At 42.2% G+C, this 23257-nt stretch overlaps 1 protein-coding gene across 1 annotated transcript in view; it reads right to left on the reverse strand.

Moving 5' to 3' along the window:
- Positions 1-311: 311 nt before the first annotated feature.
- The window catches only part of GYPC (glycophorin C (Gerbich blood group)), a 39020-nt gene continuing 16074 nt past the window's right edge, over positions 312-23257 (reverse strand). The window contains exons 2-3 of the mRNA XM_074967061.1: positions 10372-10422; positions 312-4826 (exon numbers count right to left, since the gene is read on the reverse strand). Coding sequence (XP_074823162.1) covers positions 4630-4826; positions 10372-10422 — 248 coding nt within the window. The 3' untranslated portion in view covers positions 312-4629. The remainder of the gene's footprint in view (positions 4827-10371; positions 10423-23257) is intronic.

Raw genomic sequence — 23257 nt, forward strand, 5'->3', positions numbered from 1 at the left:
AATGCTGGCAGATTGTCCCACATTGGCACCGATAGTGGTTGGCATCTGGGAATGCTTAGGTAAGCATTCTCATCAACAGGGGAAGGCAGGGCCGCTACTGGGACTGAATGCTTATGGGCCAAATTCTGTTCTCAGGAGCACTGGTGTAACACCACTGCTGCTAATGGGGTTACACCATTATAGCTAAGCACCTATAATGTTTGCACAGCCCTAGACTAAACACCAGTATAAGCTCAGGTGTTGGTGCCATGTAAATCCAGTAGAGCAACAGATGTCCACGTAACTCACTTTAATCTAGACTTGAGGATGGATTTTGAAAATAGCTTTATTTTTCTTCACAAACAACACAGTGTTTCAATGAGACATGTTTAAATCTCCAGGGTTCACAATCTAAAGCCCACTGACATCAACAGGAATCTTTCCAGACAAGTTTTTCTAATTAAGTTATCAGCCTCATTTCTTAACACTAACGATTATCTTATTTTTAAAAAACCTTAATGCGTCCACAACAGCATCAGTTTGAAAAATAGCAAATAGTTGAGGATTCGATACAAAGTTTCAAAGGCACTGAAAATCCGACTGGTGCTTCGGAACAGAGGCATTATGTACAAAGTGGTCCCTGCTGGACCAATGGCTGTCGGTTATTACAGAGCACTACACCAGGAGCATCTGTACCAAACTAGAGCTGGGCATGAAATGGCTTTCCTATCCTGTGGAAATTTTTGAGATTTCTAAAAATTTCCCATTCTGCACTGGGATGAAGCCAAGACTGTTTTTTGATCGTTTTTTTTTTTTTTTTTGATGGGAGGGTAGAACCCAGAAGAAAGAGAGCTAGATTACCCTGCCCCAGAATAGCCTAGTGGCTTAGTCACTCAGCTCAGGTGTGTGAGACTCAGAACTGTGCTCTGACTGATATAGAGTAAGGACTTGGACCCAGGTGAATTCAAGCAGCAGAATATTCTGGAGTGTTTCTGGTTTTGGACCAGAAACTCTATCCTGGACCCGAGAACTTCCTAACAAAAGTTTTTTGTCAAAATCAACCCTTTCCCACAAAAAGTTTGTTTTGACAAAGTGGCATTTTATGACAGAAAACAGTTTTGTCAAAAAATTCCCACCCAGCTCTGTACCAAATGTATAGTTGGCATTCGCTCATACAAAATGTCTCCTATTTCCTGAGTTGGTGGCTACAGAGTAATGGGAGTGAGTAACTAACTGGAAACTTTTTTAGTGCTGTTTTAAAAAATCTATCAGCTCTTTTTGATCCAAAGTTACAGCCACCCGCCGAGGCACCTCTGTATTGCAAACTGTGTTCTGTTTAGCACAGCATGCGGCTTACAGAGAGGGAAGTTTTGCAAATTAGCCCAAAAAGTTATGAGAATTTTGTAATGCACTGATTTAAGGCCAAACTGATTGAAGACAGTGGGAGTATTGTGTGGGTAGAGGATGAGCGATTGGGCCTTTAGAGCTCTGCCAATCTCATGATACTGTTAAATGTTGCTCTTTCTTTACAAAGCAATCTTTGATTCCTACAAAGTCAAACACAAAAACCCCTCAGATCCCTGCTCTGCTCTCTGTTCTGGGTGCGTGAGTCAAAGCCTCTGAACTTGAAAAAACAGTGAAAAAACAACAACTGAAAACATAACTAGCACCAAAGTTACTTTTCTAAAATATTCTAAAAGGCTTATTGGTGATGGGTAGATGATGTAGTTATTGTATACTTGGATTGTTCAGCTGGCTGCATGAATATGGGGAAAATGGCATACAGAAATGAAGTAACCTACTAAGGAGGGCCATAGCCAAAGGCAGTAGTTGCAGTCATTTCAAATTTGAGGTCCTAAATAGTCACATACTGAGCCAGATTCTCAATTGATGTAAATCAGCATAACTCCATTGAAGCCAATTTACACCACTCCTTTATGACTAACAGCTACTTGATGGCCATCAGCCCCACAACTGGAGATGACTCTCAGGCTTGTTTGGCTTGGTCAATCCATCCCCATAACAAATAAAAACACACCCTGGTGTACCTTGTGCAGCTGTTCAGGTATCCCATGGTTCCTTAGTAGCTTATAACAATCCCAAGCCGTGAAAAACGATTTGTTCCTTGCAACCTCAATGAACCTCCCACCACCACTTCATTTCTGCTGTGTGTCCATCCAGAAGATGGCTGCTCAGATGAGAATTTACTACAGTTCCAGTCAGCCACTAGAAAGGCTTCAAACAAACCTTTATTGAATAAGTTCTTCCTCGCAGCCACAGCTAGTGGCTGATGTGGGGCTGGATTGATGCAAGGTAGAAATAAGGGGCTATACGGCTGACTCAGGAAGTTTACTTTAAGGAAAAGGCTTAATAGGGCCTGGCCCACTAGGCCTCCTGGAAGGTTTTTGGGGGGCGGGGTTCCCTGGTCTCGTGTATGACATGGGATGTAGTTCAAGTTGTTCCACTCACCTCACACAATGTAGGGAATGTCTACATTGTTTCCAGACTGGGTTCCTGGGCCTATCCAGGGCGTAAGCTTATGTATTTTTTTAGGTCTATGAAGAATTTAACTTCAGAGTAGATACATGAATTCTGCACATTCAAGAAGAGGATGCCCCTGTCCTCCCCACCCAGCTCCTTTTCTGGCAATCCAGGCACAGAAGTGTACACCCGCTACTAAGGTTAATCAGTTGCCTCTGCCCAAAACAATTATACAAGTTTATTCCTATTTCAAAAGCGGTCGTGAAAGGATTAAAATGGCAAAGCGAATACAAAAATCAAGTACATGACACCATAACATTTGAATTGTGTAAGTGCTGGACTATTGGATTTTCGCATCGTGTGGGCTGATGTATGTGATATGGCTGTACAATGGTCTGTGGAATTTGGTCCCAAGCTTTTCGTAAGTTGGCATGGTTTTGATTTTCTTTGGCTAAAAGCATACAGCAAAGATTCAACATTAGCCAACATTCAATCTTTAGGACTCTCCTACTGCAAAGTCCTGCTCCTCAAGGTACTGAGTGGCCTTGAGGACATAATTAAAGAGACAAAACTATCCCCTTCCTTCACCAAATCTACTTGATTCCTCAAGTATTTTCTCCTGGAGATCTGGTCTCCCTCTAGTGGTTGTATGGCCAACGCTGGTGTATTAAGCTGAGCTCTAGGAGCCAGTCTGGCTCCCAGTGTCATAAAATGAAGATCTTTGGAGAAGATGAAGCCACCAAGTTGTGAAAGCACAACTGTAGACGTGTCTCTCTATAATATTTTTTTAAACAGGAAAAACATAGAAAACTATTGATTTAAAACAGGGTAGTTGATCGAAGGCACATTTTATTATTTATTATTCCCCACCCCCTCATTTTGAATAGTTAAGGGCATAAACCTAGCTGGTGATAAACAGGTGCAGAGGACAATTAATTCTATTTCCAGGACTACCTGTTGGCTTCTGTGAGACAGAGGGCTTGCTGGAGTGAATAAACTCATCACAATGAATTCTTATGTGATGAACAGGAGATTTCATTTTACATATCACGTCCATTTTATTTTTTTAAAGAGCCAATGCTCAATGGAATTTTTTGTATCCGAGGCTGCCTGAAAACCAAGATATATTTAAAAGCTGGGAGGGGCACAAAAGAGAGAGAGATCAATACGACAGAATGGGATTCAAATGGACAAACTGCTCCAGGGTAGCATTACAGGTACACTTCTAGCTGTTATTTATGTCCGCATTCTGACTCCATTCTCCCAAATGTCAGCAGGTTTTTGAAAGAATTCTCCAATGTGAAATAAATAAACAAACACCAGGGCCAGAGTCCTCATTCCAAATCTAGTACTGGAGAGCATTTGTTTCAGAAGGTCTGCACTAGCCAATAACTATTGACCTACTTATGTATGCAGGAAAGGAGCCTAATAGCTATTTGGGATCATTTTCTTAAGTCTAGTGGTTATTACCTACTATATACTGTAAATTCTAACACTTTCCAATCCTCAAGTCACCATGCAGAGCTAGGTAAAAATAAAAATCCTTCACTCTTAAGTGTTCCATATTTTTCTTATAGGGTTTGTGTGTGTCATGTCCTTGATTTAAAAACAAAGTGCGGGGTGGTGGGGAAGGAAGAGGGCCGAAGAGGAAAAAATCACACCTGGCAAAGTGCACATTTAAGGGAGGGGGGAGAATTCTGGACTATAGACCAATTTTTGTTCCACTAACCCCAGCTTTTATCTGGTTTAACACTTGTTCTATTACCACTGAAAATGCATTTTCAGGTAGTTCTGTATAACATCGACGTAGGAGGCATCATTAACGCTAAGAGGATGTCTTCCATTGGCATCTGCTATTTTGACCAAATGTCAAGGTTTGACATTTGATTTCATTATCTGGTATCAGTTTATCGTTCAGACTGAGATTTTGTTTCTTCTGATCTGATATTGAATTCAACTGTGACCAGCTGTGTGGCTAATAAAATCGACAGCCAGGTATCCGGTGTTCTGTTCTTCATGGGAAGCAGGGGGAAGTAGCATTTCAGTTAGGATGCTTGCCTCTATCCTTGCAATATCCATATCTTAGTGCTTTCGTTGATGTAGTGTTTCTGACTGATTCCCTTGGGGAAAGAAGCACTCAGACAGTCTCAGTGTGGATTCCCTTTGCGCTCAGATGAAATATTCCTTCTTGCTCTCATCCACAGCCTCCTGGAGAGCCGGGTCATTTTTCAGAGCAGCATCTGCACTTTCGGCAAATTCAGTTCCCTTTGCTTCATTCGTGTGGTAGGTGCCCTTGTGCCTGTACATATATCGGAGCATCACGATCAACAGGCAAATTAGGACAATAGCCACCACTGCAATGACACCTAGCAGGGAAGAACCATTTGAATTGTTTAGTGAGCGATAACATATAGCCTACATTTTACACTGGGACATAATGGAACCTGGGGTATTCAGTAGGGGGGAAGTATATGGATAATTAATCATCATACACTCAGACACGGCAGGGATGGGGGGGTCTACATAAATATCTTGATAAACAGAATTTCAGCAATCCAGGCCTGAGTAAGAGGACTGCAGAAATCCATGCAAAAATTCAGACTGCTTCCAAATGAATCGGTTGATATTCAATACTTAGAAACAAATTCATCCCAAATTGAGAAGAAACAAGACAATCCAAAGGGAAAAAACGTGTGAGCTGGTTAGCACCCCGGTGCTAATTCAACTTACTTCCAGGTGATTCTGATCATGCACCATGCTGAATGCTCTCAACTCCCTGTGACTTCAGGAGGAATTGAAGGCATGGAATGTTTCGAAGGTGGCACCCCGCACGGGGTAGGAACAGACTCCTTGATGTCCTTACACTGTTCTGTATTTACCAGCTTCCACATCCCTGTGCTCTAATTAAACAAAGACCGTTTCTAGTGACTGGTGAAGTGACACCGGAGATGAGGAATCCTGTGTAGATGCTTGCTCCCCCAGGACTAGCTAATAGCTTGCAATGCCTCTATCAGACCAGAAACTCTGCTTCCTAAAGGCACCCTGAACGTGCATGTGAAAAGGCCCTGCACAGAACCTGTACCGTTGCAGTTCCTGCTGCAGGAGCATGAAGCCAAGCCATGGGGAACTCTGCATGCCTTGGCGCTTCAGAGCTCTTCCCTGTGCTGTCTCTTTCTGCAGCAAAGAGCCAGGAAGGAGATGCTGGGGAAGGAGGGATAGCTCAGTGGTTTGAGCACTGGCCTGCTTAAACTCAGGGTTGTGAGTTCAATCCTGGAGGGGGCCATTTAGGGATCTAGTGCAAAAACTGGGGATTGGTCCTGCTTTGAGCAGGGGGTTAGACTAGATGACCTCCTGAGGTCCCTTCTAACCCTGATATTCTATGATTCTAAGCAGTACTGCCAACCCCAAGCATTCATAAGTCAGACCCCCCCTCTCTCCTGAAATAATGAGACTGGCTTCAAAGTCATGTGTTTTTTTTTAACATAATATATTTGGGCTTTTTATTTGCCTTTTGGGTTTTGAGCCTTTGGTCTGCACTAAGGTCACAGATTAAACTTTTCCCTGCAACCAGGATGGCTAGAAACTTATTTTGTTCTATAATGATGGCCAAGATTATCCTGTGTTCACATGACTCCAGGGGCTGGAGCTTTAAGGAATATGCTAAATATTACAAAAGTCATAACAAAACCATGAGAGTTGGCAGTACTAAGGCATAAGCATGCTTAGCGGGTCTATGAATGATGCAGACCCACTGGGCAAATCCCAAGCACAAAGGATGATGCCAATGTGACTCCGGGTCTGTCCCACATTCTGGATCCAAGGCAAGGGGCAGGAATTGGCCTCTGCTGACTTCTGTGCTCATCACCCCATGCAAAGCCCATTTTGAACCATATTTAGACTGTGTATGCAATGTATGAGCTGTATGAAATCTGTAACAACACACACGAGAAAAGTCTGTCCCACTAGACAAGCAATCAGGTCATGTCTACACAGAGACCTAATGTGTGGCAAGCCAGGGAGGAAATCTGCCATTCGCTAAGCCTGTCTTGGTCCTGCTACCATGGAGTAAAAGTTTCATAGTGCTCTTTGACGTACTGCAGCAGTATGTCAAACAGCAATATGTCAAAGCACACTAGGGGACTTTTAGTGTGTGGTAGCTGCCACTTAGTACACGGCAAGCGAGTCTGCTGTAGATTTATACCCTGACTTGCCACACACTGAGTCTCCAAGTAGCCCTTAGATAAGGATATGAGCAGCATTGATTGTCTTAACTCAGAGGGGGGAAAAAACCCGGTCATACTTATAAATTTTATTTAAGCTAATGTTAAAATATTTTATAATACGTAGGGTGAGAAAAGAGTGTCTGTACATCTGGGTATGGTGCTTAGATTTAAAACAAACTTTGTATTTGTGGATAAAGTCATATGATACATGAAAAGGAGTACTTGTGGCACCTTACTCTGAAACCTGTCATTATGCAAGGCACTGCATTTAGCCATATGGAGTGGAAATCTATCAACTGCATGAAAAAACTTGTACAGATACAGACAGACATCATCTTCCTTTCCAAATGCAAACGGATGGACATCGTACCAAAATTGGTTAGTCTCTAAGGTGCCACAAGTCGTCCTCCTTCTTTTTGCGAATACAGACTAACACGGCTGTTACTCTGAAACATGATACATATAGTGCATAATACCAAAATAGCAAAAGGGTGGATGGACTTTACAAGGGTATCTCTTCATTGCAGAGTGAGCCTGAGCTCACTTGTAGGGATATGAGAATGGGGGTGAGTAGTACGAGAATATTGGCATGAATGGTGAGGGGAGAATTTTGGCAACTCTTCCGGGATTAAGGCAGGAGACCATTTTATTTGTACCTAATTATGTTAACTAGTTCCTCCAGCTTTTATGGTGACTGAAGTTACTGCTCTCAGAAAGAGAATTGCTCATGTAAAGAAGTGGAGGTTACAATAATAATGTGATTCCACCAGAGGCTTTATCAATTTTTTTAGGACTACATTGGTATCCCTTGACACAATGAGCTTTAATAGGCTTTAGATATGGCACAGTATTAATAAGCCTAAGACGAAGCACAATTCAATTTCCCTTCCACTGATTCACAGGAAGCTGAAATTAAAGTTACAGGAGCTAGAACCAGAGGGAAATACATCAGAACCTCACTAATTTGCACTAATGATTGGGATACCCCTGGTGCATTACTGAAATGAGCGAGTTAGCAGGGAAGTGAACAAACACAAAGAAAATCAAAAGACTAGGATAATACATTTCTCCATGTACAGTGCTTTGCTCATTTAATCCGACAACTGTAGTTAGTTTAAATGTATGAGGGCGTGAATAGAACTCGAGGAAATGTGTTGCCGTATGTTTTGTAAAAATAATGGGCCACATCATCAGCTGCTATAAATTGGAAGAGCACTAATCAATGAAGCTACCCTGATTTACACCAGCGATGAGCTGGCTCAGTGAGGTAAGAGTTCACTAGCGTGCCCGACTATTTGTTCTTCGTTGAGCTGTGGGGCGAGTGTCATCATTTGTGGGGCACTAAGGTCTGTAACTCAACAAAGAGTCAATTTCTGAGGTTCTGCCATGATCTGGAATCTAGACACAGATGGATGTGGAAGGTAATAGATTTCAGAGTAGCAGCCGTGTTAGTCTGTATCCGCAAAAAGCACAGGAGTACTTGTGGCACCTTAGAGACTAACAAATTTATTTGAGCAGAAGCTTTCGTGAGCTACAGCTCACTTCATCGGGTATTCAGGGTGACTCCAGTCAGTGACTGGGGATCTCAATCCTTATGGCTTAAGGTTTCCCCTTCTTGAAACCCAAAGCAGCTCCTCCGCCCCCCGAAACCGCTCCTCTCTGAGCCTTCAGCACGCCTGGTCCTCATTAGGCCCCCAGCATTTTACTGCTCCCCAGTCACTTACTGCAGGAAGCGCCATCCGTGGGGTGCAGTACATCCCACAGCTACAACCAGTTGTCACAGAGTCCCCGGGCAATGCTCTGGAACTGCTCCCTACAAAGCCAGATCTGCTTTGGGTTTCAAAAGGGGGAAACCTTAAGCCATAAGGATTGAGATCCCCAGTCACTGACTGGAGTCACCCTGAATATCCGATGAGGTGAGCTGTAGCTCACGAAAGCTTATGCTGAAATAAATTTGCGAGTCTCTAAGGTGCCACAAGTACTCCTTTTCTTTTTGAAGGTAATAAAGTAGCTCTCTTCGGAGACGAGAGGGAAATGGTTTCTAGTGGCCATACTTATCCCTTCCAGATGCACAGTGAGGTATTTGAAAGACATATACCAGTCAGGGGAAGGCTAAACATCACCCTTTTCACCTCCTTCTCTGCTTCCCAGGGATGGATTTTGGGGTACAGGTGAGTTGTGCTGGAGCACAAGCAATGAATTACCAGCTCAGTGGCATCATCCCGCTCCAAGACTGGAAATTCTGCAGACATATTGTGCCAAAGCGAATACAAAGCCAGAAGGGACCTTTGTGATTATCTAGTCTGACCTCCTGTACAACGCAGGCCAGAGAACTGCCCCAAAATAATCCCTAGAGCAGATCTTTTAGAAAAAAACATCTCCTCTTGATTTAAAAATGGTCAGTGATGGAGAATCCACCATGACCCTTGGTAAATTGTTCCAATGGTTAATTACCTTCACTGGTAAAAATATACATTTATTGCCAGTCTGAGTTTATCTAGCTTTAGAAGAGCGAGGTGTTATCATTACCATTAACATCTGGACAGCCCCTGTGCATTGAAACCCTAATATCCAGGCAGATCCTGGAATATTTTATTCCCTCCGGGAAAGCATGGCCATATATTTAAAATTCCCCCTAATTCTGCACCTGAAACATGACCTCTGTAATAAATTATGCACGGGCAATGGCAGGTGAAGTAATTGCAGGTGCAAATGTTGGATTTAAGTGTCCTGATTCTGTTCTCATGCCAGTCTCACACACAGTGTAACTCCATTCACCTCTTCCAGTCACTCCTGCTTCCCCCTGGCATAAATGAGATCAGAATCAGGCCTCAGGCCATTAGATGTCTAAATTCTATCACTTTTCTCCTCAGTTGGCCACAGGTAAAAAATTAGAGGCTGGGTTGAAGCTTCTTGGAAGATTTAACCCTTCTAGTCCGTGACTCTATAGAACATAGTAACACTCTGTCTCCTGAGAGGGAGCGAGCGAGAGAGAGAGAGTGCACTCGGGGGCGCTAATTCAGCAATGTATTTAAGCACATGCTTAAGTTTACGCATGTGAATACTACAGAAAATTTAAAATTCAGCATTAAACATCCAAATTAAGTCTGTGCTTAAGTGTTTTGCTGGATTGGGACTTTTCTGATTTCATTTTTGAATACTGCATAGTACCTGCACAGTGTTGTCTATAAAAAGCTGACCAAGCACGGGATTTTATAAGATGACGACAAGAGCCCTGTTTTCTTTTCTTCTAATGCAGAGGTTCTCAAATTTTAGCAACCCGAGAACCCCCATTTTGATTAAAAAATTTTCACAGAGCCCCCAAGCTCACCACTCAGCCCCAGGCTCCACCCCCACTCCACCTGTTCCCCCAAAGCCCCACCTCTTCCCACCCCCATTGTACCCCTGCCCCTCCTCTTCCCTGCCTCTCTGCCCCCTTCCCTGAGTGCGCCTCATGCTTGCTCCTCACCCTCCCTCCCAGTGTCTCCTGCATGCTGCTGAAAAGTTGTTCCCTGGCATGCAGGAGGCACTGGGAGAGAGGGGGAGGAGTTGAAGGAGGGAAGAGGAGGAGTTGATCAGCAGGGCCTGTGGACCCCCTGGAGTACCCTCGCAGATCCCCAGCGGTCCACAGACCCCATTTTGAGAAATGCTGTACTAATGGAACTTTCAAATACAGTCTAATACTTACCTCCAATGACTGCCATGTCTACTGGAGCTGAAGAACCCCCGAGATCTCCAGCTACAAATAGAGTAGAATATAGAAAAGTTAAATAGATGAAACGGCTTGGATGATGTATGACTACAGCTCCCCTATTGAAGGGTGCGATAGTATTTTAACCTCTGTAACATGAAATGTAGCACTTCAGTGAGATCTCTGATTTAGCATTCGCAAAAAGAAAAGGAGGACTTGTGGCACCTTAGAGACTAACCAATTTATTTGAGCATAAGCTTTCATGAGCTACAGCTCACTTCATCGGATGCATCCGATGAAGTGAGCTGTAGCTCACGAAAGCTTATGCTCAAATAAATTGGTTAGTCTCTAAGGTGCCACAAGTCCTCCTTTTCTTTTTGCGAATACAGACTAACACGGCTGCTACTCTGAAAGCATTCATAAAATATCTAATTAGAACTGGGTGCATGGTAGTGATTTTGTATCAATATAATGCTTGGGAAAGAAACAGCCAGCACATAGTGCAAATTCTCTTGGTCATCAGGGAAACACACCTACTGTTTATTATGATCACTTACCTGTAACATCTTTTGATGAATGATGAAATTAAGAGTATCTGGGCAGTGTGATTATTCTTGGAAAGTCAGTATGGGGACAAAAAAGTGGTGCCTATTTTGGACAGGATTCTCATTTGGTATAAATCAGTTTAGTTCCATTGACTTTAATTACCATTATATCTCCGCATCATCATCATGTTTATTATTTTTAAAATGTATATTTGGATGAAAGCCAGACCTGGTATGAGTACGGTATAACTTCAGTGGAGTAGCATTTGCTTGCACCACATCTGAATGTGGCCCTTCGAAGCCAAATTATAGATTATAACTTCTAAGCAGATAATCTTGCAATTTAAAATCATAAGAAGAAGCTGACCATGTCCTTTTGAGTATCTGATATCAGGAATTCAGTTGAAAAAGTCAAACTGCTGAAAAAAAATAGCATTTACTTAAAAAATCCAAACCAACAAAAACCCAACAAAACAAAACAAAAAAACCCAGGGGGTGGGGGGACAACTAATGAGAAGCTGTAGTGTTTGGAGAAAATACAAAACAATGAAGTTTCCCCCTCCTTATCATCTAATATGATACTTAATGCAACAGTAAATTGAGATGAAACTGATATTTCCCTATTGGCTTCCCTGGTTGGACATAAGCCAAAGTTACCAGGTACGATTCTGTACTCAGTTCCACTGTTTTTTACTCTGGTGTAACCCCACTGACTTCAACTGAATTATTCCTGATTTTTCACTTGGCTCAACCTGTGTTTATTCTCAGAAGGAAATTATTACCGTGCCCGCCTAATAATTAATTTTGGAGGTAAATTTGTAGCAAGCATTTGACTGGCAGCTTCTCCTCCTGTCAAGAAAGATAAGGCAGATGGTAATAGGTTTTAAGGCCAGCAAGGACCACTGCAATCAGTTAGGGCTTGTCTACATTACCCGCTGGATCTACAGGCAGAGATCAATCCAGCAGGGGTCGATTTATCGCGTCTAGTCTAGACGCGATAAATCGACCTCTGAGCGCTCTCCCATTGACTCCGGTACTCCACCAGGGCGAGAGGCACAGGCGGAGTCAATGGGAGAGCGTCAGCCATTGACTTACCGCAGCGAAGACACCGCGGTAAGTAGATCTAAGTATCTCGACTTCAGCTACATTATTCACAAAGCTGAAGTTGCGTAACTTCGATTGACCACCCCTTCTCCCCAAGTGTAGACCAGGCCTAAGTCTGCCCTCCTGCATAATATAGGCCATAGAACGTCCCTGAAAGAATTCTTGTTTTGAACTACAGCAGATCTTTTAGAGCACTGAACAAGGTGATTGGCTTTTGGAGGTTTCCCATGCTTTGTATAGCACAGAGGCTCCCTTCACCTGGATTGTTGTTGTATTGTTTATATAATTACAACGTCTGTTGGTTGACTAATAAGACAAATTGTATAGGATGGGGGATATCATTCCATCAGGGTACAACCTGAGTAGCTGGGAAGAGTCTGTTTATGCAGAGAAGGAAGACACCCACAGCCCAGGTCCTCCCACAGAAGCACCAAGACTGTGATAGTTCCCAGAACATCCCAGACCTGTGAAAGGCAATGTAACACATTGGCAGGCCCACTGCTTCCAGCCCCTGTCTGTAGCCCGCACCTGTCCCCTCGATATCAGAGCACAGTAAACTCACTGGAGCTGGGGCACATACCCACACAGCCTCAGATCCTCTCCTCCCATGGAGTTGCACCTGGGGGCGGGGGAGGGGGTGGTCTCTAAAGTATCTGCAGAAAGGTCTAGGAATAGGATTCTTCCAAACACAACGTTACCCGATCCCATTCAAGCTGTGCACTGATGAAGGGTTTACCCCATTCCATGCAATCTGCACACTTTTATTACAACCAGGTCCACTCCAGCCCAACTGTGCTCCCAGACCCGCCTTTAATACATCCTGTCCCGCCCATTGTAGGAGGGGTAAGCATGACCTGGCTCCACCCACCAGGGCTCAGTGAGGGGTTCCTCTCCCTCTGCATCTGTGAGAGGCCACAACGCCTCACTACATTCCCCCCGAGCTCAAACTGTATTGCCTTTCTTTATGCCAGATGCACATCGACAAAGAACACTCTTCCATTATATAGCAGGTGCCTAAACGTGTGAATCCTGAAACGTTTCCCTAGGTTACTGCAATATCAAGCTACAAAGGGATGCTTCCAAATATTAATTCCAGATCAAATCCTCCTCGCTTTAATTATAAAGATATATGAGTAACTCTCCATCATTCCTGGCATTCCCAAGGGCCCTTCTGATTCAGATAACAAGCAGATGCCCTATCTCCAGCCCTTGACATAGAAGTGCTTTTTGATAAGGTATTATTGTATCTCTGCTTTAAGATTTAATTTTGACACTGGACTTTTTAAGCTTTTGGAAGAATGTGGGCCAGATCCTCCACTGGTGGAAATCGGCATTGCTCTGCTGAAGTCAGTGCAACTACGCCAGTGAACATGGTTATGTGTCTATAACTGCCACAGATCTCAGTGATTGCCAACAGGAGAGTCTCCACTTTTGCGTTAACGTGTCCTCCTCCCACAGTGAGATGGGGTTGTTATCCTTTCATTGGGTAAACTGGAGCTGCTCTAATTTATACAGCAGTAGAGAATTTGGATCAGAAATTTGGCCCATTTCCCTCCTCACTTTCACTGATGTAAATCAAAAGTAACTTCATTGTCATAAATAGGCCACTTCCTTGCTTGAGGATCTCAGCTGACAACTCGGCGAACGAGCATGTGAGGGAACTACCAGACCTGCTATATTAATAGGACTGAGGGCATTATAAAAAGCTACCATGACTGGTCGAAGTGTTGGGCATGTAAGAGGCTGATGAGCACAGTGGGTTTGCACTCATGAAATGAGATGACCTGCTCTGAGTCTGAAAGAGAGGTGACCGCCATAATCTGGAGCAGATGTAGAACTCTAAACCTCCTCGGCTATGCACAAGAAGTATACTCTGTTATTTTTGGGCTGAATTCCCTACAGTGGCAAAGACTCCCATGCTCTTCCAGGAGTTTTTGCCTGGGTAAGGACCACAAGGTGTGACACTCTATGAATTCTTTATTCCATTCAGCTGCAAGTGCAAAGGACTCAAATGCCTGTGTTTACTGAGTCTTTCTGTTGTGTCCATTTGGTTATTTTCCTGTGTTTCACAGGGGGACAGATTTTCAGGTATTGCCTATTAAATTGCCCCTGCAAAAATGCATCCCACCGTTACGCTGGCTTGAGTGTCTTTTAGGCGCAATCTGGCCCATTATGTGTTATATAGCACTGTAACTCAAATACTGCATCTGGGCACTGTATGGCAGCGCTGGTTATTAAAACATACAGAAATGAAGAGAGCTGGAAAAGTTCCTGTTCATAAAATTTCCTACCCACCCCAGTGTATTAAACAAATCAAGACAACAAACAAACCAAACAGCCAAACTAAATGTTCAGCCAAAAGCCAGTATCTTTGTTGCATGATATGAAACTCATCAAATTCCAGCTCTGGGGGATCAAGTTCCAGAAGCAGGGGTTTGCAACAGATAATGCTTTGCTGCCAATCTCATCAAGCCATGTCCCAGAGATAGACAGAGGCTTTGTCCCAGCAGACCTCAAATATCATGATGGAACTTAGGGGAAGGGAGTGACCTTTTGAAATATCTGGAGTAAGATAGGTTTCAGAGTAACAGCCGTGTTAGTCTGTATTCGTAAAAAGAAAAAAGAAAAGGAGTACTTGTGGCACCTTAGAGACTAACCAGTTTATTTGAGCATGAGCTTTCGTGAGCTACAGCTCACTTCATCCGATGAAGTTGCTCAAATAAACTGGTTAGTCTCTAAGGTGCCACAAGTACTCCTTTTCTTTTTTCTTTTTTGGAGTAAGATAGTGGGAGATGGATCCCAGCTATTGTACATGGAGCAAGATTATACCAGTCCATAAGTACAATTCAGTGATTATATTTTAATCCATGCACTGATTAGGGGGCCCAAAAATCTACAGGGAATGTTGCAAGTCCACATAATGCCCCTGAGGGCTAGATATTGCAATTGGATCTTTTGTTTAGCAGTGTCAAATTGCTGAATACTTTCTAATATATCAAAGTTTGCTCTTCCAATAAGGAAACAGAAACAAACCCATGTGACTTGTGTTCAATCACACAGCTCACGGAGCGAATTCCAAATATCAAATAAATGATTGCGGCAAAAAGCATTCAAGGAATCCATAGGCTGAAACATGTCTGCACAAAGCATCAAACAAATGGGATTGATTCATAGATATTGTGATCTGTTTAGGTGGAGGAGAGAGGGCCAAACTGAATGGATTAGTGGCTTGAAGTGAATAATTCAACCAGCTCTGAATGTAAATGAAAGCAGGATTTTTCCCATTCTTAATACATGGATCCTTGTCTCCCATTTAAGCCGTTTATAGATTCATAGCTTGGAAGGCCAGAGCATTTAATCTGACCTCCAGCATAATACAAGATATCAAACGGAACCTACTAATACCTGCCTCAAGCCCAATAACTTAAGACTATATCTTTTTAATATGACCTCCCATCTTGTTCTAAAGACTTTGGCTGGGATTTTCAAAAGTGCTCAGTATTCGCCTAACTTTGCGACCAGAGAAGTCAATGGTAAAATCCCTCATTGGCTTCAATGAGAACATGTTAGTGAGGCCGACATTGAGTGCTGTAGAAAATTCCTCCATCAAGTGAGGAAGAATCTATCCCTGGTCCAATGGGTAATGACTCTCAGTTATTATAATCTTTCCTCTCCCGTGAACTCTTCTTCTCTTGTGTACTTTCCTGCATTCAACAATCGCTTGAGCTCCAAAAGTAAGTCTGAGTTAGCAGGTCTCTATCATCACCAATGCAAAATCCATCCTACCCGTTATTTAAGACCCAAGAAGTAACATAGTCTTAACGTATACAACAACCCATTTTTTATGCAATTACTGTACACCCTTCTTGCCCTTCATGTTTGTGTCTTGCCAATACATCACATTCATGAGAAAATCATTAATCTATTAACCTTAATTTACTGATGTAATTTGCAAGCTACAGTTAAATCTGGTTTACTGAGGTTTTATGTGTAAGAATGAACAGATCAAACTTCTTCAAACTTCCTTTAAAAATCTCTCCAAACAGTCTCTGGACTTGTTTTGTGAAATATCGTTTACATTAGATACATGCCTTTCTAGAGTTAAAAATCTTTATCCATCATGTGTTTAAATACTTTCTACTAAGGATGTGCTGCCCCACTGGAGCTGGCATCTCCTCTCATGAAGGGTCATCAGTCTAAACTCATCAATCTGACACTCTTCGTTGAAAAACCCATCAGCATCTCCCATTAGATAGTGAAACTCATCAGTGCTGCTCTTTGAAAATTAAGGAACAGTTTCTCATCTGTCAATCTGGACAGGAGACAGAATAATTTGGCTTCCATTTATATGCTAAATTATTACAAAGATAATAGTGGGGTGGGGAAAAAAAACAAAAACTGCATGATCGTTTAGGTGGCGAAATGGGTTGCATTTAGAATTCACGATAAAAATGTAGATAAGCATGTGATTTGTTCTAAAAATAAAACATGTAGAGCCCATTCTTGTTCCCTGCCAGCTCAGTGGGTGTTTTGTCATTGACTCTGAAGGGAACAGGATCAGACCTTTTTAATGTTTGGGGATGTAAATGCTTAATTGGAACAATACCAAAATGAAACAGGAAGGAGCTGGCCATGTGAGGATGTTTTCTCAGCTAACATAGTACAATGAAGCAACGGGGTGTTTGCAGAATTAGTATAATTATGTTAATTGAGTCCATACAATCTCAGCAGTTCACCTTTTGAATCTGAATTGCAGTGGAAATGTCTGAATTTATTTCCTACCCCCAAAACAAGGTCTTTTAGACAAAATATCCTCAAATTGTATAGATTAAAAGAGAGCTTGCAACAATTAAAGGCAGCCAAGACTGCCCAGGTATCAAAAAACTCATTACCATCTGGGATCATCTATTGATTGTGAAGGTGAGGCAAACTTGGTTCTTTGTCCCCAAAATGTAGACGTGGAGAGTCATTTTTAAGTACTTGTGCTATTTAGTGGAGGCTGGCTAGACACCAAGAGTGCTAATTCTGGTCACAGTGAGGAAGAGAGCAGCCATTGAGAACAGCAAAATAATACCATTTTCTTAATAACTTTATGGAAAGGAACAGTATGAAGGCCAGATTCAGCATGATCCTTAAGCTTGGTCATAACTCAAAGCATGTGAGTATCCCCATTGACCTCAGTGGGGCTACCAATGTTTTTCAAGTGAAACACATGTCTGGGTATTTGATTAGTTGGGACCTAAGGGCGTCGTCCGGCGCCTGTTGAAGTCAGTGGAAAAGGATCAGGCAGAAAATTGGTAACACTGAGAATTTAGGCTCCATAAATGTCCTTAGTACAGCTGAGTGACAATTTTGACATTTTTTAATGAAGAAAAGGGATAAATTGTTCACAACACTTTTTCCCATTTATCAACCCATTCTACTCATTAGGTACCTGTGCTCAGGGGACATTCCTAAGCATTGTCTTAGGACGTTGGTGAAAATAAACACACAAAGAGCCAATCTCTGCTACCATGTTACTAGGAACTTGATTAGAATAAGACAAGTAGTCATATCTCTAAAGCCATTGTGTCTAGCTGTGTCACTGTAGGATTTCTGCTAGAACCAACCTCAGCTGCCCTCCTGCTTCGGTTATAAAGAAACTGCAAAGTTATCTTCATCGTCATCTGAATGTCAGAAACAATAACATTAGGAAAAGAGGCTGCTTGTACATAGAACTGGAAGCTTCGTCTCTCTGCATTGCCTGATATTTGCAGTGTGCTTACCACATCCTTCCAGGTACTGAGAGCCTTCCCATTGCTGTGGCATCTGCTATGTTATTTCCATACAGTGTTATGCTTAAGTTTTCTCAGAATATTATCCTAAGCTCTGGTGGACGCCTGTGCAAAATGAGGTGGGGCTGTGGGGACAATGAATTGCCAGTGAAATTGGCTTTTGTCCAGCTGTTATAACATATCGTGTGCTTTTTACTCCCTAGACTGGTGCTGTGAATGCTGTTCACAGAAGTGCTACAGTGGCCTGACACTTGGGAGTGGTGGTGAGCACCTGTTGAGGATTGCTGGGTACTCTCAACCACATTGGCTTCAATGGGAGTTAAAGATGCCTTGAACCTCACAGGTTTGGGTATGTTTAATGCACCCAGTCCTGCATTCTGACCTAAAAGTCTATCCAATGCCCAGAGAAGGACTTTCATTGACTTCAGTGGACTTTAGATCAGGCCTTAAATTCTGAATACTCAGGCAGATCTCCCGTTCTGTAACGGAAGGGCTCAACATATGGTGTGTGTGTGTGTGTGTGTGTGTGTATACTTCGTGGCCTATATGACTATAGCTTATAGATAAAACAGGGGTTCTGTGGGGGAAAATAGTATGTGATCATGTAATTAAAGACTCTTTCATAATGCATACACAGTGGGAGCAGAATTGAGGTTGCCCAGGCAACCATAATTCTGGTATTTCCTAACTTTTGAGTACTTGTCTTTGCAATTTTAACATTCTTTTAACAAAGGGTTTGGTTTTTGTTTGGTTTAGTTTTTGGTTTTGGTTTTATGTAATATATCCTTGTTGGACTAGTATAAAGAACAACGAGGAATCCTTGCGGCTCCTTAGAGACTAACAAATTTATTTGGGCATAAGCTTTTGTGGGCTAAAACCCACTTCATCAGATGCATGGAGTGAAAAATACAGGAAGCAGAATATATATCATAGCACACGAAAAGATGGGGATTGCCTTACCAAGTCGAGGTAAACATTAGTGGTGCTGACCTTAAAATCCTGCATCAGTAGCATATATTGGAAGATTTTCAGTGATGGCCTTGAACTGTTGTGAGCACCGTTTTACATGCACAAAAAATTTCCCACCCTCAACAACGAGCTAACGAGCCAATTCAATTAAGGTGGAAGTGGCCTATTCTCAACAGTTGACAAGAAGGGGTGAATACTAAGGGAGGAAAAATTACCTTTGTAGTGCTAACGAGGCCAATGCAATTGGTATTCACCCCTTCTTGTCAACTGTTGAGAAAAGGCCACTTCCACCTTAACTGAATTGGCTTGTTAGCACTGACCCCCCCCCCCCACCTTGGTAAGGCAACTCCCATCTTTTCATGTGCTATGATATATATTCTGTTTACTGTAATTTTCACTACATGCATCTGATGAAGTGGGTTTTAGCTCATGAAAGCTTATGCCCAAATAAATTTGTTAGTCTCTAAGGTGCCACAAGTCCTTCTTTTCTTTTTGCGGATACAGACGAACATGGCTGCTACTCTGAAACCTGTAATTGTGAAGATGACCTCAAAAGAAGACTTGGTCTAGCCTCTACTACATTCGGAAAACGTTGCAAGATCTGGAAGGGTAAAGACATTTCAATAAAAACAAAAACCCCATGTATATGAGACAATTGTCATGCAGATACTGCTGTCTGGGTCAGAATGCTAGAGTCTGAAGAAAGCCGATGACTGACAGATTTTGACTGCAGAAATGAACTGGCTGAGAGGAATGCTGAGTTTGCAAAAAATAAAAAAATGAAGAGATAATTAAAGAGCTAGGGCAAGATATAATGCTGTTACACGAGATTCAAGAAAGAGGCACACACGTCAAGAGTGGACCCCTAAGGGGATACCATAAATAACGATACGTGCCAGAGTGCCAGGAACTAGAAATAGAGGAAGACTGAAGATGTATTGGGTAAACATGGTGAAAAATAACATAGAACAAAAATGCTTAAAGATCAATGAAAACATGAAGCTAGTACAAGATAGAAAACGGTGGAAAGACTTCATTTGTTACTGTTGCTGTTGAGCTGATGGATGGGGATCAAAGAGAAGAGGAGAAGATCTCCTTCTTTTGTTCTTCCGGTTCATTTAAAATGCATCCGCTTTCAAATGGTCAGGACAAGAAAGATTTTAAATAATTCCAGAAAATGCATTTAGAAGAATCTTTAAAAGTAACATTGACAATCAAGGAAATAAAATAGGAAGGCTACTTTCGCAAAGGGTGAGGAATAAAAATACAGAACTTGTCCCTGTGCTCAACTTACAGGTGAACCCTGGAAAAAACCTAGAACCTGATTTAACACCTATACCCATGTATTCCTATAGACATTGTATGGGAATCTTTCCATTAGACTTCAATGGACATTGGATCAGGCTGCTATTGTGTATATATAAAAGCACAGTAGCAGCTTTGCTAAAATATGCACTTTGGTTCACCCCCATAGTTTGTAGCAGAGCTGACCCATAGGTGATAACTCTTGGAAACAGGAATTCTCCCCCTCCATGTTTGTTTTAAATGAAATTGCATTCAACTACTCCCATGTCCTGCTCCAATTCTTGCCTCAGGCCATGTCTACTAAAAGCATCACAAGTTGAAATATCCGGATGTCTAGCATATGCTCATTAGGGACATGAAATCCTGTCCTGGGATGCTGAAAAGCATAATATTATTAATGAAGATATCTGTAGTGGAAACAGAAGATTCTGAATTTTTCAATGTTGAACACATGAAAAGGAAAATAAGACATTCCAAGACCCACTGGAAACTTACAAGGCAAACAACAGCTTGGAGCAACAACATTCTCATTCTCCAAGGCTTTCGTAAGGAATGCGCAGATTTCATTTGAATATATGCTGCATTTGAAAATTGCTTTTATAATATGAAGGGCATTAAAAAGAGAAAAAAAGAAACCTTTTATTTGACCTTTATTAGCAAAACTTCTTTAACATCTATCATTTATTTGAATCGTCATATTCAGATTGTGTGATAATTACTATAAAAGAAAGGCCAACTCTAATATTTTTCTTGGACAACTGGCTGGTACTAGCGGTTGAAAACATTAGCCGTGCTGACCTTAAAATCCTGCATCAATAGCATATATTGGAAGATTTCCAGTGATGGCCTTGAATTGTTGTGAGCACTGTTTTACACCGACAAATAATTTCCCACCCTCAACAATTTGCAAGTTTGAATGGTAGCACTTAGCTAATTACCACTTACTTCAAACACCCATTGAAGTCAGCGGGAGCTTCTCCACTGACTGCAATGTTATTTCATTTTGACCTTTGTTTGGGTGGTTACATTGATAGATTTGGGTGCCTAAATCTGGCCTAAAAAAATAAAGTGGTTATTATGGAGGCAAAATTATGCCTTGAAAATTTGAGGATGGGTAGAATCGTAGCTGGAAATGAGCTCATAAAGTTTAAAATTCTGAGCAAAGAGAGATTTAGGATAGTCGATTCCTGTTTCAAAGAAGGGTAGATTCAAGTGCACTGGGAAACTTTTTGTATGTAGCAGCAGGGTCCATACAAATAGTTAGTGTGGCAGGCTAGGGAGGGAGCTTGCCACAAACTTAAGTGTTCTTCTAGATAAGCCCCAGGAATCATCAGGGAGTGCCCAGAACTCACATCATGGGATGGGAGGGATAGCTCAATGGTTTCAGCATTGGCCTGCTAAACCCAGGGTTGTGAGTTCAATCCTTGAGGGGGCCATTTAGGGATCTGGAGCAAAAATTGGGGATTGGTCCAGGCATCCAGGAATAGGACCAGGCATCACTGATCTCCATTTGTGCTGGTATTACGAAGGGCACTGGTTCAGCATCATTCAGTGGACGAAATGAAATACCAGTGTTGTACATGGAAGGTGGGATTTTCCAAAGCATTTTGTGTAGAACTAGTCTTGCTCCCATTGAAAGCAAAGGCTCAACTTCCACTGTCTTGCATGTAGAGCTGGTCAGGGATTTTTCAGGAATTTTTTTTGCCAATTCATCAACATGGAACCTGTTTGCTAGAAACAGTTGGTTTCAACAAATTTTCCAACCTGAAAACCTATTGAGGTTGGTTGGTTTGTTTGTTTTTGGAATGAAAAGGTCTGGGGGGTTTTGGTTCAAAATGACTTTTCACTTCAAAAATTATGCTAAAAAAAGCATAAACCAAAGAAAAAAGGTCAAAATGGAAACAAAATGTCGCAAAATTATGGAAAAAAGTTTGTTTTTTTTTTAACCCTAGCTGAATTTTTTTGAGTTTGTCTCTTCACCAAAGTTTTTGAGATTTTGACTTTCCATCTCACTTGGAGGCAGGAAAAATTGTCTGAACCTCAAAATTTTTCATGGGACAGAAAAACGGTTTCCATCCCAGCTTTAGTTTAATGTAAGTAAAGTTAGGTCAATGTTGAGGACTTTTCAAAATCCCAGCTGGACAGATATCAGAGAGGGGACAGAACGAATGACCAGAAAGCGGATTTTTTGCTCGGGTTGCTAGGCACGGACAGTCCCGGTCGTTCTCGCTGATTCTCCAGCTCACAGACGAATAGAACACAGCCTGTTCTACCTCTTGTTACCACACTGGGTCTCTCTAATCCTAACCATCTATGGAAGAGATTGCAAATTTTTCATATCACTTTGTATCTTGAAACCATTTCAGAGTAGCAGCCGTGTTAGTCTGTATTCGCAAAAAGAAAAGGAGTACTTGTGGCACCTGAGAGACTAACCAATTTATTTGAGCATGAGCTTTCGTGAGCTACAGCTCACTTCATCGGATCTCCCCACTGTATTTTCTACTGAATGCATCCAATGAAGTGAGCTGTAGCTCACGAAAGCTTATGCTCAAATAAATTTGTTAGTCTCTAAGGTGCCACAAGTCCTCCTTTCCTTTTATCTTGAAACCATTTACCATTGCCTCAGAAGAGATCTGCTTTGGAACAGTGTGAGCAGGTCAAATTATCCCTGTGAAACATCTGCTGGGGTGGAGGCGGGGAACACACAGTGCTGGCACAGCTCTGGAAAATATGAAGTCAACTGTAGAGTTCAGCCACACCGTACTTACATTAAAGCTTGGTTACGAGCCAAATTCCACCCTCAGACATGCACGTGCAATTCCTGTTTACTTCAGTGGTAGCTGTGCTGTGCTTATCTAAGGGCACAGCTTGGACGAAGTATTTATCTGTTGAGAGTCAGGGTCGAGAACAAACACCACACACCCGCATACCTTTTTACAGCCACATTTTTGGCTCTTTTTACAAGCCTCCCTGAAGCAACACCCCCAGGCCTGAATTACAGCCCGGGACACCAGGGAGCAGAAGACAAGGTAGTCCCTTTCTGCATGAGGAATGTTCTCTGTGTTTGGGGCTCATTGGTTCCACCCCCCTTCTGGTTTTTCATTGTGCGGGGCTGTTTTCTCACCACAGGCTGCTGCTTTCTAGTTTGCTGCCTGACTGCTGAGCACCCCCACCACCCGGGGCCAA

Source organism: Natator depressus, chromosome 11, assembly GCF_965152275.1.
Source record: "Natator depressus isolate rNatDep1 chromosome 11, rNatDep2.hap1, whole genome shotgun sequence".
Lineage (NCBI taxonomy): Eukaryota > Metazoa > Chordata > Testudines > Cheloniidae > Natator > Natator depressus.